Source organism: Chelon labrosus, assembly GCF_963514085.1.
Source record: "Chelon labrosus genome assembly, chromosome: 19".
NCBI classification, from domain to species: domain Eukaryota; kingdom Metazoa; phylum Chordata; class Actinopteri; order Mugiliformes; family Mugilidae; genus Chelon; species Chelon labrosus.
In genome coordinates, this window is record NC_140352.1 from 21,113,840 (window position 1) to 21,131,927 (window position 18,088).

The 18,088-nt window shown below is 43.4% G+C and overlaps 1 protein-coding gene across 2 annotated transcripts; it reads left to right on the forward strand.

Moving 5' to 3' along the window:
• Positions 1-8,465: 8,465 nt before the first annotated feature.
• Positions 8,466-17,734, forward strand: LOC311504049 (uncharacterized protein). Of its 2 annotated transcripts, none has more exons than XM_084567001.1 (6): positions 8,466-9,163; positions 11,364-16,322; positions 16,422-16,635; positions 16,730-16,803; positions 16,884-16,990; positions 17,090-17,734. In XM_084567001.1, exons 1-6 carry the CDS (start codon positions 9,110-9,112, stop codon positions 17,148-17,150), a joined length of 5,469 nt encoding a protein of 1,822 aa, XP_084423127.1. In that variant the 5' UTR covers positions 8,466-9,109; the 3' UTR covers positions 17,151-17,734. The 2 variants fall into 2 exon arrangements, with proteins under 2 accessions (XP_084423127.1, XP_084423128.1); XM_084567002.1 differs by having other exon boundaries at positions 16,887-16,990.
• Positions 17,735-18,088: the final 354 nt, after the last annotated feature.

Consider the following 18,088-nt stretch of genomic DNA (forward strand, 5'->3'; position numbering starts at 1 on the left):
ACACCACAACTCTCCGCTCCAGCGAAGTTACATTTACTGTCCTTGGTATGTGTGTTTTTGCTCTGTGATTTAAGCTGCCCTTTGATTTGAACCTAAAAAGGAATACAAGGCTCATGTCTGTTTCTGACATTTCTTCAAATCCCCCCCTTGTTAGCCTCCCCCTCTCTCTCAGTGCCTCAGCAATGGGTGGGTCTAGAACAAGAGACCCATCTGGAATGCCATGCAGATGGTTTCTACCCTCCCCCTGTCTCTTTCTCCTGGACCAGAGATGGGCTCGAGATACAGTCTCCCCACCAGGTTGAAGGTGAACCGGCTCCAGATGGGTACTACACAGCTGTGAGCAACATAACCATCTACCCTTCACGCAGGGACCAGAATGTGACCTTCGGCTGCAAAGTGTCACACAGTGGCACCAATCACGAGCTGAATTTCCAACTGAACATCACCTGTGAGTAACACACATACCTTACGTCATTTTGTTTATTAAAGCGTGACTCATCACAATCTTGTCATGACTTTTCTTTTCAACCGTCTCTGAAGGCTGCAGCAATGATTGTTCCTGTCAATCTGATAAAGCCACTGGTGAAGCTAAATGTTTTTAATCAAATTAAACAAAGGCAACTGGATTTGTTGTCCTCTTGAACAAGTTTCACCAGTCATCCATGAACCTTCTTCAGTTCTAAATGATTGGTTGGGGGCTGAGGTTTCATTAGGAACATTTATTTATTTATTTTTGCCAGATCCCTCCTCTGTCAAACTCTCTGCGGTGTCGCCGAAATCCCTCAACACTCCTCTCACTCTTTACTGCGATGTGGAGAGTTTCTACCCAGAGGACGTGTCTGTGTCCTGGTTTCAAAATGGCACAGCCCTCCCCGAACCTCCCGCCGTAGACGTGAACCCAGACAGGACATTCAGAACCAGGCGCTATTACACTTTGAGCCCCGAGCAGAGGGCGCAGGGTGGGAAGGTGGAGTGTGCAGTGAACCAACCTGGGCTGCTGCATCCTACCAGTGACACGGCGTACCTGGACAAACTGGATCCTCAAGGTAACATTTACACTGTCTGCCTCTGACTCACAAAATGATTGCAGTGATCGTTACATAATAGACAAGCAACTAAAATTAGATTTTGTTTCGGAGCCACGTATGAGAACTAGACAAACAAGTGTGGCTTCCTGTAATTATTGCGACTTTTTTTGATGTAATTGTTGCACCGTTAACAGTGTCAACAATATGATCATCTTGTTTTTGAGGCCGAGTCGCTGGTATCACTGTGCATTCCTTGAAAGGAGAATTCATTTCCTTGATCTGTTTTCTGTTAGATGAGCCCTTGGTGTTGACCAAATCAGCCAAAGCATCGGTGGCCATGATGTGTATCTCTATAGTGCTGGTCTTCCTGCTTTGCTTTGGCTTTTCTTGGAGGAGAAGAGATGGTGAGTCACAACCTGAGACACAAATAAGGCTTGTAAGGCATGGACAAAACATGGCTTACAATGTTTTTTGAAGACTTTCAGGAGGCCTAAAGAGAAAATATGCCCCTCACAATTATCTTTGGATAATAATGAATAAAAGAAACATGTAAGGGTAAAGCCGTGAAGTTTCACTTTACAACCACAACATCATAAAACAAAACTGAAAGCTGGACACTACAACAATGCTTTTGTTCTTCATTGACGTAATTCTAAACTCTTAACCGGGGTGTGCAGCGTCACATTTCCACAAAGGGCCATATCAAAAGTGGACATGATCCAAGATGGCGCCAGTGTGGGTGGCCAGCCGTCTTTCGGGTCTGCTCGGATTAGTGTCTGCTGTTGCATTGGTCTGTGTTTGCTGTCAAGATGTGTCTGCTCTACTGGTATATGATCGCCAAGCACTTCTTGATATCAGAACATCTCGAGAGATGTTTTTAAAAACAGATGTGGGTGATCAAGCCTCCCACCTACCTGTTCCGCTCACCTTCTGTCACTTTGCGGAGGAAGCGTTCCGGAAGACAAGGGAAGAGAGGAGGCCTTTTAGGTAAGAATCGAGGCTTACCTGAGATCCGACTGTTGGACGGATCCCAGTCTCCTTTCGAGTGGATTTTCTGCGACTTGGCGACCACCGAGACCACTGAGAAGGTGTTAACCCTTTAACGGCGCCGAAGTTCTCTTCAGCTTTCAACGACAGTGTGCTCCATACCCAAGACTACTATTGTGATCTCTGCCCAGATGAGTTTATAGCTGTTTTTAACTCTACTTGTACTGATTTACTGGACTTGGTGGCTCCTTTCATGATTAAATGCTCAAAGCCAGTAACAGAACCGTGGCATAATGATGCCACTTTCTCTGTCAGACGTGCTTCTAGATGCGCTGAGAAAAAATGGAAGAAGGATCACCTTCAGGTTTCACTGGATATTCTGAGAAACAGCCTACTGGACTACCAGAGAGCTGTTAAAACTGACAAACACCCTGGAGCCTATTCCAGCTGTCATTGGGCGAGAGGCAGACACAGGGAGAACAGACATAGGGGAGAACATGCAAATATAGGGAGAACATGCAAACTCCACACAGAAAGGCCCAGGTAGTCCAACCAAATTACGAATTTATCTGCCAATACCGACACACAGAGCAATGCCTCTATACAGGCTTGATTGTTGATTCCACCTTTGTGACAACTGATTAGTTTCAGTAGTCAAGATGTGCTTTTTTAAATTAAGACTTAAAAAGTAAAAAAAAAAATCTACCTCACATTTAGACTACTGTAATTGTCTCTACATCCGGCTGGACCAATCATCAATATGCCACCCTGCAGGCTGTACAGAATGCAGCAGCTCGTCTTTTAACTGGGAATAAATGACGAGATCACATTACACCGGTACTTGGCATCCCTACACTGGACTGGCTTCCATTTTAATTTTACTGCTAGTTTTTAAGAGTCTTAATGGCCGGGGCACCATCTTAACCTGTCAGAATTACTTCGTCGCCACACTCCACCCAGAGCTTTTGATTCAACAGGGCCAGCTGCTACTGGACCTCCCTAGATCCAGGCTCAGAAACAGGGGCGATATATTCGAGAATCTCTGGAAGAGCCTACCCTTTTATAACAAAACTGCCCAGAGTTTGGGAGCTTTTTAAATGATTGTTGAAAACCCACTTCTTCTGGCTGGCCTTCAGTCCAAGTTGAGCAGGAAATCTTATTTTATTTTGCTACCTGACAGTTTTACTTGTGGTTTATATGATGTTTTATTGCTTATTTTAACTCCTATTTATTTATGTTGTTCTGCTTTTTACAGTACTTTGGTTCAACTGAGGTTGTTTTTAAATGTGCTTTAGAAAATAAACTTTAACTTGACGTGACTTAAATTTCCTTGAACACAGAGTTACTTCCTTTATAAGGGGTAAAATGGTTAGAGATCATTGTAATATGTCTGCCACCTCAGCTTCCCTTTTTTTTAACTCTTTTGTCCCCTCTGTCTCACCTCACTCAGAGAAACAGAAGTCTCTCATGGTGTCAGGGATCATCCTCCCTCCGCGGGTGATGATCGTAGGCCAAAAGGGCAGAGTGACAGTGAGCATTGAAGGCAGGAGGGGTGGACCGTGTCCAGACTGCGTGGTTTCTCAATGACACCCCCATCTCTGACACCTCGCTCACAGGTAATGGAGCCCGTATGTTTGACCTCTTGAACCCTCTCTCCCCCCCCCCCCCCCCCCCCCCCCCCCGGACCTGGGCTGGGTTAAATTTTGGGGAAGCTCTGCAGAAAGCCATATACGGACCAATGTTACCATTAAAACAGCCTTTCTTTGGAAACTTAAAAAACTGATTATTTGTGTCATTCCTATTCCTTTAAAGCGAGATAAATAAATTTAAAATGGAGCTTAAAATGCAGTTTAAGTGTTTAGAAGAAGAAGAAATAGGAAGCAAATGTATTTGGATTAATGTCATATTGACAGTAATACATGTTTTCTCTTCTGCTAACATTTTACAACCTTACACACGTAGGAACTTCCAAAGCTAACTTTAACTGCCTCTATAACCCCCTAACCACCATCCATCTACCCTACGGTCTAACTCTCACCTCCCCAGCATCCGAGAAAGGTCCTCTCCTGCCATCCAGAGGTGACATGGGTTACTACAAGCTGCGCACCCAGGGCCCACTGCACTCATCCAAAAATGGCACCCAGCAGCTGATCTCCTCGCTGACCTTCATCCCCCAGATTTCGGTCCACAAGGGCTCCGTGTTTAAGTGCCAGGTGTTTTACATGGGCAAGGACAAGATTGTGGAGGAGAGGGTGTCAGAGAAGTTTACTGTCCTGTGTAAGATCTTTTTTTTCTTCTCTTATTTCCTTTGCCTCGGCTTTATTTATTTATTTGTCATTTTTGAACCTTTGTATGTTTTGTGACCCAGCTCCCCCAGAGGTATCAGAAATACAGCTGGCAGAGACACAGAGTGACTCAGGTAAGGCCAACAGGTAGTTTCTTTTCTTTCTTTCTTTTGTAGTCCAGTGTATTGTTGGAAGAGGCTCGGTCACACCAGTTTCTGTCTTCCAGATGTCATCAGCATGACAGTCCGAGCATCACATTTCCATCCGGATGTCATCACCTTCCGCTGGTTCTGCCAGGGCGGCGAGCTCAGCCCTGTGGCGTCCCAGGCCTCGTCCTCCCCTCGGCCTAATTCTGAGGGGTTCTTTTCCGCCTCGAGCCAGTGTAAACTTCCCCGCAGTGAACTGGAGAAGGGAGCCACCAAAGTGTGGGTCAGTGTCCACCACATTGCCCTGAAGCAGCCGGTAACCCGCGAGACCAGAGGTGAGGATGAAGGATAAAATGACATCGTATGTATATATATATATATTTACGTTGAAATGCAAAGATGACTTATCCTATTTATCCCAAACAGGCTTCATCAAGCGGCCTTGTGTGTCTGAGATTGTCAGCTCCTCCTATTCCTCTGATCAGGCTTCAACTCTGGGATGTGAAATCACTGATTTCTTCCCCCCGAACATATCAGTCACTTGGCTGAAGCTCAGAGCAGGAGAGGAAGATGACCGAGAGGATGAGGTGTTGGAGGGAGGGGAGTTGTGGGGCCCCATCCAGACTCATTCCAGACTCTACAGGGCCACAGCCACTCTGAACAGAAAGGCCATAAAGGAGGATAAAAAGGACAGAAGAGGAGGGATTATTTGTAGAGTGGAGCACTGCTCCCTACATGAGCCTATTGAGAAACTCTGGAAAAATGCGGACATTGGTATGAATCCTTATTAGCACTTTCGCTCATGTCATTTTAAGAGTTTCCGTCTATTTTCCATTCACTTCCTGTGTGTGTGTTCATCTTCTTTAGCGGCTCCCTCCATCCCTCCGTCGATCTCGGTGTGTTGGAGCAGCGAAGGCGTCGGCGTGTTCTCCCTCTTGCTGAAGGGGGGTCACCCTAAGGTCAAGTTGCTGTGGGCGGCGGGTGGGGCCACTCTCTCCCCGATGGTGTCCAGTGAGACGGAGGAGATAGGAGATGACGGACAGAGGGAGCTGAAGAGTGTGTGCGCGCTGGAGAGGTCCACGGTGAACCTGCCGAGTCAGACCAACAAACAGCTGGAGAAGAAGAAGAATGGACACGCAATAAGTACTTAACAATATATATGTACACTCACATAGCGGTTCATTAGTAACAGTCCTGGACTAAATCGTAGCTTCATCCTCAATCCTCAGCTATTATAGTATGCAGCATTTATTTAAAATAACAGGTTGCTGAGTCAACTGTGTTTTCATTTTGGAGGCTGTGGTTTGTAGTACTGTTAAAATTGTATTGTGTTGTACTGACACATTTCCCAACATTTTTGCAACCTTGATTAAATAACACAAACCCAATGATAATACAGTTGAAGCACACCTTTCTGAAGCCATGTTTTGACATACTCTTTTTTTATACTCTATGGAATCTTAAGATGTGCTGTGTATTGAATCTGTTTCTTGCAAGACTTCAAATTTTATCATTTAAAGTTAACAATTGAAGTCAGCATCCATACATTTGAAAGGATTAATTTTATTTCTTCTTTTCCCGTCTCTTCAAAGTTATGTGGAGTGCATATTCGATTTGACTGGATCTAAAATATAATGTTGCATTATGAGTGGAACCTCAGCTCAAATCATTTGCTGCACTCTCACACTGTATCTGCATCTATTGAGAGGACGCATAAGTGTAATTCTGAGAATTTTATTTTTTTTTTTATTCCTACCCCTGTTACTTTGCAGATACAAAAGCGGCAGTCACAGATCCTGACACTGAAGGAATTCAATACATCGACGAGCAAGTGGACGGGGAAAACAACAACATCAGCAGGGAGGAGGACACCATGTCGGAAGAGGACGAGGACAGCGACAAAGAAAGAGAGGACAGCCCTGGTGCGCTGCACATCAATAAAGTCAACCTGAGGACGGGTCCCAAAGAAAGTGAGAAGGCACGTTTGAGAGTCTGCGTGGAGATCATACACCCAGCACTCAAGCTTCCTGTCTATAGGACCTGGACAGGTAAGACAAGTAAAGAATTAATGCAGTAAGCAAACCTGCAACTAAGCAACCTGTCGCTAAAAGTCATATTTAGTTTCATATTGCAGAGCGTACGCCTTGGAAATGTTATTCGCTGAGGGGCAGATTCCTGACTCTTTTAATTGCAATGACCAACAGGAAGTCTCACACGCAACAGGAAGTTTGTTAACGTTTCGATGTTATGTCTTCTCTTTCAGAGAACAATGAGGAAATGTAACCTTCTGCATGAAAGTCCTGCAAGATCACTTCCCCTTTTTCATATTTCTCACACACTGTTGCTAATATTTATCGCTTTAGTAAATATATACAGGTAGTCATGGTTTCGCTTTATTTATATTCTTAGTCTGTCATCATTTACTTTTTATTTTTACAAACGTTCATATTTTTGTACAAATAATTTTACAGTAATGATTCATTCTGTGGATTTCGTTTTGCAGAATCTGCTTTGGGAAATAAAAAACTTTAAACATCTGAGAATGAGTCAGGCTTCAAAACTGATACTGTGTGTGTTAATGGCCAACCGCTGCAGGTTCTCATTTCAATACTTCTGTTTTTTATTTTTTTTTTGTGTGACCACAGCAACATCACTCAACTGTGTTGCACAGAGGGGGAGATGCGTGGTCAAACTGAGTAAGGTGCTCTTTCCAACTTCCTCCCCTCACATTATAAACCAAGTATCTATGCAGTGTTGACAGCTTAAAACACAGATGTTGCAAGACACAGTTTTCTTTGCTCGCTTATGAAACTGGTGTTTTGAATTTCAAATCTAGCAGCTTCTAAAAACTAGAAACATTATGCATGCATCACACTTTTTACCTTTGTGTCACAATACTAAATATTCAGCCTTATAAGGCTAATATTAAAACATATGTAGATGATCAACTATCATTATGATAGTTAATACTGTATAATATCTTGGTTAGGGACCTTAAAATGAATCTAAGTGGCTATTGCTGGAACCAAAAGGATTACAATATGCAACTGTCCCAGGGATGTCTTCTTGATGTCTTCCTGGCCCCTGCATGCAACTACATACTTGACTGTACCCATACATGTATGTCATAATAAGCCCAGGCCTCTGTTCCTAAGTAGCGATGAGAAACAGGACTCAGACTTTTGGTAAACTCACTTCTCTCTACCTCCACACCCCCTAAGGTGGCGTCACTAACAGTAGTTTATCAGATTTTCCTGCAGCTCTCTTTGGAGCCTCAAACGGTTCTATACACAGTATAATCACTGTATGCAGTAGTCCTCCCCAGCTGTTAAACAGACTTTGGTCCTTTTCAGGAAGTGCAATGTCAAGAAAAAAAGTGCAATTATCCTTCAGTAGTAGTAGTAACTGTTAAGTAAGTGCAGAAATGGCTGTCATACCAGACTAGTGACATGTCAGTTCAGTCAGCAGGAAGTAATGAAGTTAGCTAAATTCAATAAATGAGTCCTGAAATAAATAAATGAGGTAATAAATATGAAATATGTAGCAATAAATCTTGGTGTAAATACACAGATCTTGGGGGGGGGGGGGGGGGGGGGTAAACTGAGTCCCAATCTGGTAGACGACAGCCCACAATCCCCTGTGCTGTCCTCACCACCGGGGCTAAGTCCTTCCTGTGCTGTGCAGCTGCCGTACCACACTGTCACACTGAGACACAGGATGCTTTCGATGGTGGTTAGGAGCAACTGTGACGAGAGTCCAGTCCGCTTCAGCTTCCCGAGAAAGAAGAGACGTTGTTGGGCCTTCTTCGCCAGGTGTGAAGTGTTCGCAGTCCAGGAGAGGTCAGAGGAAATGTGGATGACAGCGCGTCCAGTCTTTGTAATCCACCATGACCTCCCTGGTCTTGCTGATGTTCAGGATAAAGTTATTCGTGGAGCACCACTGTGTCAGATTCTGGACCTTTCCTCTGTAGTGGGTCTCATCATTGTTGGATATGAGACTCACCACGGTGGTGTGGTCTGCAAACTTCACAACCACATTTGTGGGGTGGGTGGCAGAGCAGTAGTGCATTTTGTTCACTACATAAGTTAATAAAAATATTGTGTATAGATACACATAGAAAGAATAGATTCTTTGTAGCTGTTATGTCCAACAGTGTTAAGAGGAGCAGCTACAGTGCATTTGTTTTTATTATTTTTATTATTTATCTGTCCTTTGACAGTGTCACCTTTTGGCAAACTCAGTGATGAAGTGACTATGGTGTTTTTCCACCGTGATCGTCTATCAGCATCGACCATTGTGACCGAGCAGATCTATTTTAAAAGCGTGACACACACCAACTCAGTATCACAAACTATCACACGCTCTTCTGCGGCCGGACAGAGGCTCCGTGCACATCCGCAGCGCGTAGGCTCGATGCGCTGCAGCCTCAGCTGCGTTAATCATCCTCTTCCTCATTATGATTCATCTCATTTGTCAGTATGGGGAACTGAACGGCGACCGACAGCTGATGCGTTCAAACGTCGTCGTGTTTGTCTGCAGCTTCCCGACGAGTTTCTGGATCAACCTGAGAGGTTTGTCTGACACGCCGGTTTGTTGACTTGGGAACGTCCAGAGCGAGTGCGATCAGCAGGTCACAGAGACTCAACAAGGAGGAAGTGTGGAGATGGACCCCGACAGTCCGCTCGGCAGGGCGGAGAGGACTTTGTGGACATTTTGGGTGAGTCGCCAAACGTGTGGCTTTGAAAACAGATGATTGTAAAGTTAGTGAAGTGTCCTGGAAGCCAGTGTGTGTGTCTCTCTTTGCCACACACACAAACACACAAACACGCACATACACTCTGCAGGCTACATGACTGTCCTCTCTCCACCCATTCCTTGTCCCCCTCCCCCGTCTGTTTTCTAACAGTTTTTTTTAATAACTTCCACATACACGCACGCACAGAACGGTTCCCTGAATATTATTATATAAAATATTATATTATATTTCGTTTCATTTTGCAATCATTAATGTCTGTACTTGCACGTTGAACTGCTCACTTGTGTCTTAGATTGTTCCCCAGGGACAAATAAAGTTTTCTGAATCTGAATCTGAATTTCTCAGAATCGTCCTGAAATCAACTCCCCATTAGATATGTATTTAAAGATGCAGTATGTCCTCAGTGTTCACAGCCTGGTTTAGTTTAATATGCACTGCTAAAAGTTGCCCTTTAACCCAGAAAAACAGGAACATTCAACATGAAGCGTCTTCATTTACTGGATGTTCGTGCAAACTGCATGAAGATGTGACTAAAAGAGTAGAGGCTTCACCGTCACTTTTATTGGAAGTGACCTTTTTTTATGGACGCTGCCTTTATTTTGAAAATATTTAACATGAAATTGCACGTTTCTTTTCTTTCTTTCTTTTTTTTTAGGAGCCTGCTCAGAAGCTAATTAGGTTTTTATAGATCTGTAAAATGAACCGACAAACAGGAAATGGTCGGGGGTATATTTGCTCTTCTGTTTCACGGCCCTGCTTTTATTGCAGGTTGGCTCCAATGTGCAGTATCAGTATAATATACTGTATTTCATTGTTTTTCACCGGATAGTGACATAAAACGTATTATTTTTATTCTTCTTAAAGCTGCAAGGTTCTTCATTTTATCAAGTGGTCAGATCAGTGGCTTCTTTAGCTACTGTAGTTGCTGTCCACACGTAACACAGTGACACATTCCGTCTGAGTCCAGGCTGGAAGTTTAATGTTAGTTTTTTTACACTGATGAGACATTTACACTTTTCTCAGACATGTCCTTTCTTTCATAAAATAGCGATGCTCTGACTTCAGGGTAAAGCAGGATGAGCTTGTCAGGAAGCTGACCTGATGAAACTTGTTACAGAGGTGTGAATCAAACCGGTATGTTTTGGCATACGTCAGTTTGATAATCCAGTAAGTGTGTCATGTTGCTTTTATTTAACATGTGTAAATCTGCTTTTGACAACCTGAGAGCAGAGTACACCTGCTGTGATTACTGGTGTCCCCTTTAGAAGGGGCTAGGGCCCCTGGTTGGGAACCATGGGATTAGATGATGCTTGTGGTGATAAATCTACAAATATTTAGGAGCCTGTGGTTTCCATCAGTGTTCTAGCACCTTTGAGCTCTTTGTTTTGGTTTTACAGCTGGGACGTTACCCTTTTTGTTTCACTCTTGCTGCTCCCATCACAGGAAGCTGTTTACACCAAAACAAACACGCATTTCATTTGTTTCATGAATGGACTGAGATGCCACGTTGTTTGATTTAATAATACACGTAGAAGATTCAGAGCTTTGAAACTAAGCCAGATATTTGCTACCTGGTCAGCAATAAACACCAAGCAGGCAACATTTAGCTAATAAACATACTGCACCATTTAGCCGCTATATAGAATATGGACAGGAGAAGCATTCATCTAAATGCCTAAACATGACTAAATGCTAATGTTGCTCCATATTCACTGAATATAATATGTTTGCTATGCACTGCCCAGAGTTAGCATCATTTGTTCTTGCTAGTTTACATGGAAACATAATTAATGTTGCTATGAAAACAGATGGCCGGTCAAGTCCTTCCAGTTCTAAACTCAGAAAACCATTTATGGACCTTGCTTTGTTCTTGGTAGTATTGTTGTTTGTGAAACAGGAAAGGGCTTTCCCGAAACTTGCTGCAAAGCTGGAAGGACACTATTGTGTAACTAGCCTAGTATGGTGTAGCACTGAGACTTGCCTTGTATGGAACTCAAGGCCCTGTACACAGCACATAGTTATTTTTTTAACTGGATCCATAATGAGTGAAAGCAACTCACAAGAAACTGATAAGAATGTATTCAAATTTGCTTTGCATTTTTTATAAAGAACGAAACTGCGCAGGTATATGTATGACTGTTTTTGTCCATTTCTTCCACAGTATTATGTAACCGGAGCCGTGAACAGATTCCTCAGGTCAGAGCCTGCTGACGCCCCCGGCAATGACCCAGAAGGCCTCCAGGAATCTGCAGTGGACAGCAAGCCACCTGACCGTGGCCATGCAGAGGACACTAGTGAAGCAAGTGGAGGGGGAGTCGATGAGGAACAGCCTCTTGCTACATCCCCTCACCTCAGCTTATCTCAGCCTGTTGTGGCCTGGGACCGTTGCACCACAAATATTAGCTTGGGCCCCGATGAAGAGCACATGCAGCACAAAACCCAGCTGAGACAAGGCAGCGAGAGCAAAGAGTCCGAGGAAGGCGAGGGCACGATAGAGGAACAGTTCGGCCAAACAGGAAATGATGAAGCAGGACTGCTCATTGCTAAAGATGCAAGTGTAGAAGCAGACGAACGAGAGAAAGCTGAGATCGGAATACCTTGTGGACCAGATGAGACTGAGCCTGAGAACGATGAACGTGTGAGTACTGGCACACAAAATGCAGCGAGTGAAGACATGGAGAACAGTGAAGGAGAAGCTGATGCTGATGCTGAAGACAAAGCAGTGAGCATGGTGGAACCAGATGATTTTGTAAAAATGGAGGAAACCAAGACAGAGATCCAAGTAAAGGAAGAAGACGATAAAATGCAGCTTGAAGATGATGAAGAATTTGAAGAAGAGGACATTGAAGTAACACTGTCCACAGATTTAAGCCCAGAAGAAGAGGATAACATGCACCAGGCAGCGGTACAAAGGGATGATGAGGTTGCAGTGGCACAGGAAGAAGAAGATACAGATGTCTTACAGCTGACCTCTGAAGATAAAAACGAGTCTGACGAGGGACCCACACAAGTTGAAAAGGTCTTAGTCGGCGAAGGGTCGCCTGCTGTGTCAGAGGATGAGCTAATTGTAGCTGGACAAGAGAATGTGATGGCTCATAGAGGTGAAAGTGATGACTTCGAGGAGGAGGAGAAGAGCTCACTGGACGAAAGGGAGCAGAAAGGAGATATTAGTGATACTACAGACAGTCAGGCAACTGATGGAGTCCCAGAGCAGGAAAAGAACGTCACAGCAGAAGGCCTTAAAGAAGAAAACTTTTTCACTGAGGATGTCACATACAGTGAAGAAGAAGCTGTGAAGACCACAGAAGAAGAGGATGTGGTGGTCACTGAAGAGCAAACCGGAGAGGCAGTACATGAGATTGTTGTTGATAAAGACCAAGTAGAAGAGGTGAGACTCTCCAGTGAAGCAGACGTGAGAGAATGTTACATGGAAATAGCATGTACACCCACCTCTGTTACAGTAATACCCGGGGGTGAGACTGAACAGGAAATAAGTGGCGAGTTTAAAAATATTCCTTGGGGGATAAACGAAGGCCAGACTGTTGAGTCGCAGGAGCTGAATACTCCAACATGTGAGGAAACACAAGAGGGAGTTCCTGAATACAACAATGAGCCTGGGCCCGATGAAAACACAACACAATGGTTCCTGGAAGGTGGCGAGGAAACTCGGACCACTCAATTACCAGAAGAGGAGGAGAGCAAAGAACAGGAGAGTCTTGAAAACAGCGACTGCGACACTGGAGCTGACTATTTACTGGAGAGGCAGCCTATGGAAGAGAACCAAGAAGACGGAAAGAAGAGCTTTGATTTAGTTGTGGAGGAACACACTGATCTTACAGATACAACATCGCTACAAGAAGCAGAGAAGCTGCTTGTCGACGCGGTAGTTCAAGAATCGGAAGACTTATTTGAGGAAGAAGGAGGAAACGTGTTGGAAGGCTCAATGAAGACTGAGATCAAGCCATTTGGGACAGACGGTGGCTTAGAAGATGAGGCTGGCAAGACAACAGATGAGCTGCAAGAGCTGTTGGTTGATTTCGGAACGGATGAAGGCAATTCAGAAGATGCTGAAGCTGCTGGGGGTGGGTTTGAGATGAAGGGAGCTTTAGCTGCAGCAGAAGAAGATGTGGTCACTGATGACACTTTTCAATTCCTTCAGCCCGAAGGACAGAAGATGATAGAGACCAGCTTCTTTCAGGAATTAGCACATGCCATAGACGCAGAGGAAAACGATTACAGTTTGCTGGATGATATCACTGAATCTGGGTTCTTGAAACACTCCATTGAGATTGAACCTAAATTACTGGATGATAGTGCTGTAGAAACGGAAGATGCTGTAGAAACGGAAGATGCCATAGAAACAGAAGATGCCATAGAAACGGAACATGCCGTAGAAACAGAATATGCTGTAGAAACAGAATATGCTGTAGAAACGGAAGATGTCGTAGAAATGGAAGATGCCGTAGAAACGGAAGATGCCGTAGAAACGGAAGATGCCGTAGAAAAGGAAGATGTCGTAGAAACAGAAGATGCTGTAGAAACAGAATATGCTGTAGAAACGGAAGCTGTCGTAGAAACGGAAGATACTGTAGAAACAGAAGATGCTGTAGAAACAGAAGATGCTGTAGAAACAGAGGATGCTGTAGAAACAGAGGATGCCGTAGAAACGGAAGATGCTGTAGAAACAGAAGATGTCGTAGAAACGGAAGATGCCGTAGAAACGGAAGATGTCGTAGAAACAGAAGATGTCGTAGAAACAGAAGATGCTGTAGAAACAGAGGATGCCGTAGAAACGGAAGATGTCGTAGAAACAGAAGATGTCGTAGAAACAGAAGATGCTGTAGAAACGGAAGATGCTGTAGAAACAGAGGATGCCATAGAAACGGAAGATGCTGTAGAAACGGAAGATGTCGTAGAAACGGAATATGCTGTAGAAACGGAAGATGTCGTAGAAACGGAAGATGTCGTAGAAACGGAAGATGCTGTAGAAACGGAAGATGTCGTAGAAACGGAAGATGTCGTAGAAACAGAAGATGTCGTAGAAACAGAGGATGCCGTAGAAATGGAAGATGCTGTAGAAACGGAAGATGTCGTAGAAACAGAAGATGTCGTAGAAACAGAGGATGCCGTAGAAATGGAAGATGCTGTAGAAACGGAAGATGTCGTAGAAACAGAAGATGTCGTAGAAACAGAGGATGCCGTAGAAATGGAAGATGCTGTAGAAACGGAAGATGTCGTAGAAACAGAAGATGCCGTAGAAACAGAATATGCTGTAGAAACGGAAGATGTCGTAGAAACAGAATATGCTGTAGAAACGGAAGATGCCGTAGAAACGGAAGATGCCGTAGAAACAGAATATGCTGTAGAAACAGAATATGCTGTAGAAACGGAAGCTGTCGTAGAAACGGAAGATACTGTAGAAACAGAGGATGTTGTAGAAACAGAAGATGCTGTAGAAACAGAGGATGCCGTAGAAACGGAAGATGCTGTAGAAACGGAAGATGCTGTAGAAACGGAAGATGTCGTAGAAACAGAAGATGTCGTAGAAACAGAAGATGCTGTAGAAACAGAGGATGCCGTAGAAACGGAAGATGTCGTAGAAACAGAAGATGTCGTAGAAACAGAGGATGCCGTAGAAATGGAAGATGTCGTAGAAACAGAAGATGCCGTAGAAACAGAATATGCTGTAGAAACGGAAGATGTCGTAGAAACGGAAGATGCTGTAGAAACGGAAGATGTCGTAGAAACAGAAGATGCTGTAGAAACGGAAGATGCAGGGATATGTACAACAGGACATGGTTTAAGAGATGAGGAGGAGGAAGCAGAGGATGAAGTTGAGATGGAAAGCTCACATCTGCAGGTAGCAGCAGTTGAACTAATCACAGAAAGGACAGAAAACAGTTTGATTGCACAGTCTGAATTATCTGGAACCTTTGAGACACAGGAGACAAAAGATCAGTTCCCAGATAGAGCAGTTGAGATAAGCGAGGGGATGATAACGGACACTGAAGCTGCTGATGAATCAAAGACGGCCGAGTCCAAACCAAAAGATCTGCCTTTAATCTCGGAGGAAGCAGAAGCGGCAACACATGAGACGGCTACAGAGTGGAGCTACGCAGGAGAATCAAGTATGTCTATCAGTGGACATGAAGATGTGATCGATGAAGAAATCCTAGACTTGTGGATAGAGGCGGCAATGTCAGAGGACACTGATGGCGTTAAAGAACAAGAAAAGCCTGAGCCCGAGCAAGAAATGGACACCAATGCAGACCCATTATATGAGAAAGAAGAAGAAATATCATCAGAGAAGGAGATGGAGCAGATAATGGAGTCACATTCAGGAGAAGCTGCATTAGTAAGTGACACAGAAATGTCTTCATCAACTGTAGAGTCTGGATTTTCAGATCAGTCTCTCAGTGAAACTCAACTGGTGAAATCTACGAGCGCTGGCTCACTCCAAGATATACATGATGTGTGGGCCGGTATATCAGAATCAGTAAACATGTCTGGGTCCTCTGCACAGCAATCTCAGGATGTATCTGTATCTCAGGATGTATTGATGGAGCAAACATCACAGTCTTCTCTGAAAGATGAGGAATCAATCACCGAGACAGGAACTTACCCCGATTCAGGAGTGACCTCACCTGAGGTGAGACATTTAAATCAGGATAAATCACATGGAGAAACATACGAGGAGCGAGTTGAATCAGCAGAGAGTGACACTGGAACACAGAGAGAGGTTGATGTGGAGGGGACGGATCGAGCAGGGGAGACTGACTGGAAATACGCAGGAGAGGTGGATGTTACCAACCTGACGAATGTGAGCGCCGTTTTCCAAGTGAAGGAAACAAAAGTTGAGCATCTTGAGATAATCGTGTCCGAGCCTTCAGATGTAATCCAGCACGTGAAATCAGGTCATTCTAGAAGTGGCTCGGAGGCTTCACTGGAGGAGGGAATCATGCTGCCAGAAGCTCATCCACAAGGCGACACATGGACCGAACCTGAGGAGAAGTTGCCGTCACTGGATGAACCACAACCTGGACAGCTAAAAGACACTGCTGAATCTGTTGAGTCTGAAGTGTCACAAGAGGCAGTGAGAATGTCAGAAGATCAGCATGAGGTATTATTTCTAAATGACACAGAAACACCTTATAAGATCATTTATACAATAACACTTTCAGAACCTCTGTTGATGTTGATCTGGATTCTTATATTGTAGGTGGATGGCCCCTTGCAGGTGGACACCCTTGTTCTGGACTTCACTTTGCAAAGGTCACGCATTTCTGTCAAAAACCCTCGTATAAGGCCACCCAAAGATCCCCGCTCCCTGATAAATAAGCCCTCAGTGGATCCCACTCCATCTCCACGTGTGCCCGTCAAAGTTCCTGGAGGTGTGCCATTAGGAGGCCTGGGTATTGGCATAAAACTGCCAGGTAGGTCACTCATTGTACCACACGTGGTCTTTCAGATTCTGCTGTCTTTTCATAATCAGTAAATAATGTCAGCTGTTTTTTTCTTTCTTCTCAGGGCTCGGTGCAGGTTTTCCTGTTTTAAAAAAGACACAGCGGCCTGTTAAAGATGAAAATGAAACTGTTTCACAGGTACCATTAATCATATTTGAACACGTGTTTTCCTCTCAAGTTGCGGTACATACGTTGAAATTAAAATGACTCAATATCAGCAGGAACCAGAGGGCAAGCCAGAGGACAAGCCAGAGGAGAAGAGTGACGCTGCCAAACAGGAAGAGACACAACGCAGACCTAAGTGGATGCCACCAGGACATGCAGGGTAAAACATGAACAACAAAAGTACTGAACTGATTAAATTAAACCCAAAAGAGGTGTGTTCCGACAATTCCTGATGCTCAGTTTACTCATGTCTCCCCAGATTTGGAAATCCACTTATGTCTGAGCTGAAGACCAAACTGAAGAAAACCACGAAAGAGTGAGAGGGCTGGTTATGGCGCTGTGTGTCTGTGAATATCTGAATATAAAAAAAAAGGAATGGCTTTATTTTTGTTGATCAAACTGAATATATTGATGAAATGTCTGTCATGTCACTTACTTGACCAATGTTTATCTTTTTTTAATAAAGTGTAGTTGAAAAAGGAATGGCCTTTTCTCTTGTGCAAAAAGTAATTACTGGTCTTGCAGTTTATTTAAGCACGCACAATCATCAGTGCCTCAAATTTCAGTGAAAAGCAACACACTACAGACTGAAACAGAAATGCATGTTATTTTAAGAACAGTCTCAGTTTTGCAGTTCATCCTGCAAATCGATGATTGCAAATGGGAAATAATGCAATAACTGTCAAAGTAAGATCCATGTCATTGTGTCCGTTATTAGTTTGTGGTTTATGATGGCCAATTGCACTCTTTGACATGTGAGTCCAAGAGCTCTCATAGGTCAGAGTCAGACTGGGGTCTGTTGACTGTTAAGTCTTTAGCATATGGCCGCTATAATTTTTATACTTTTCTAACCATTCAGTGAGCCAAGGTTTGGAAGCATAGGTATCTAACACGCGATACATAATAATAATCTATGTGTAATGTGTTTCTGAAATATTTAATATAAAATAATAATATAGAGTTTTAGGAGTGCTTTAAAAATGAAAAATAAATAGGGAAATCTGAAGTAAATAGATTAATAGATATACATTGATTTATAGTAATATAATTTATTATTTAATAAATAAAATGAGTTTAAAGTAATTATATATATATACATATATATATATTAGAAATGTTTTCATATTTATTAAAAACATGCCGTTTTAAATGTGTATTAATATTTTTCATCATTATTAAGAGATTAACCATTCAGTGTTTTTTTCATTACATTTTTTCAATAATTTATTTCTATGTTTATTTTCATCACGTAAAAGAC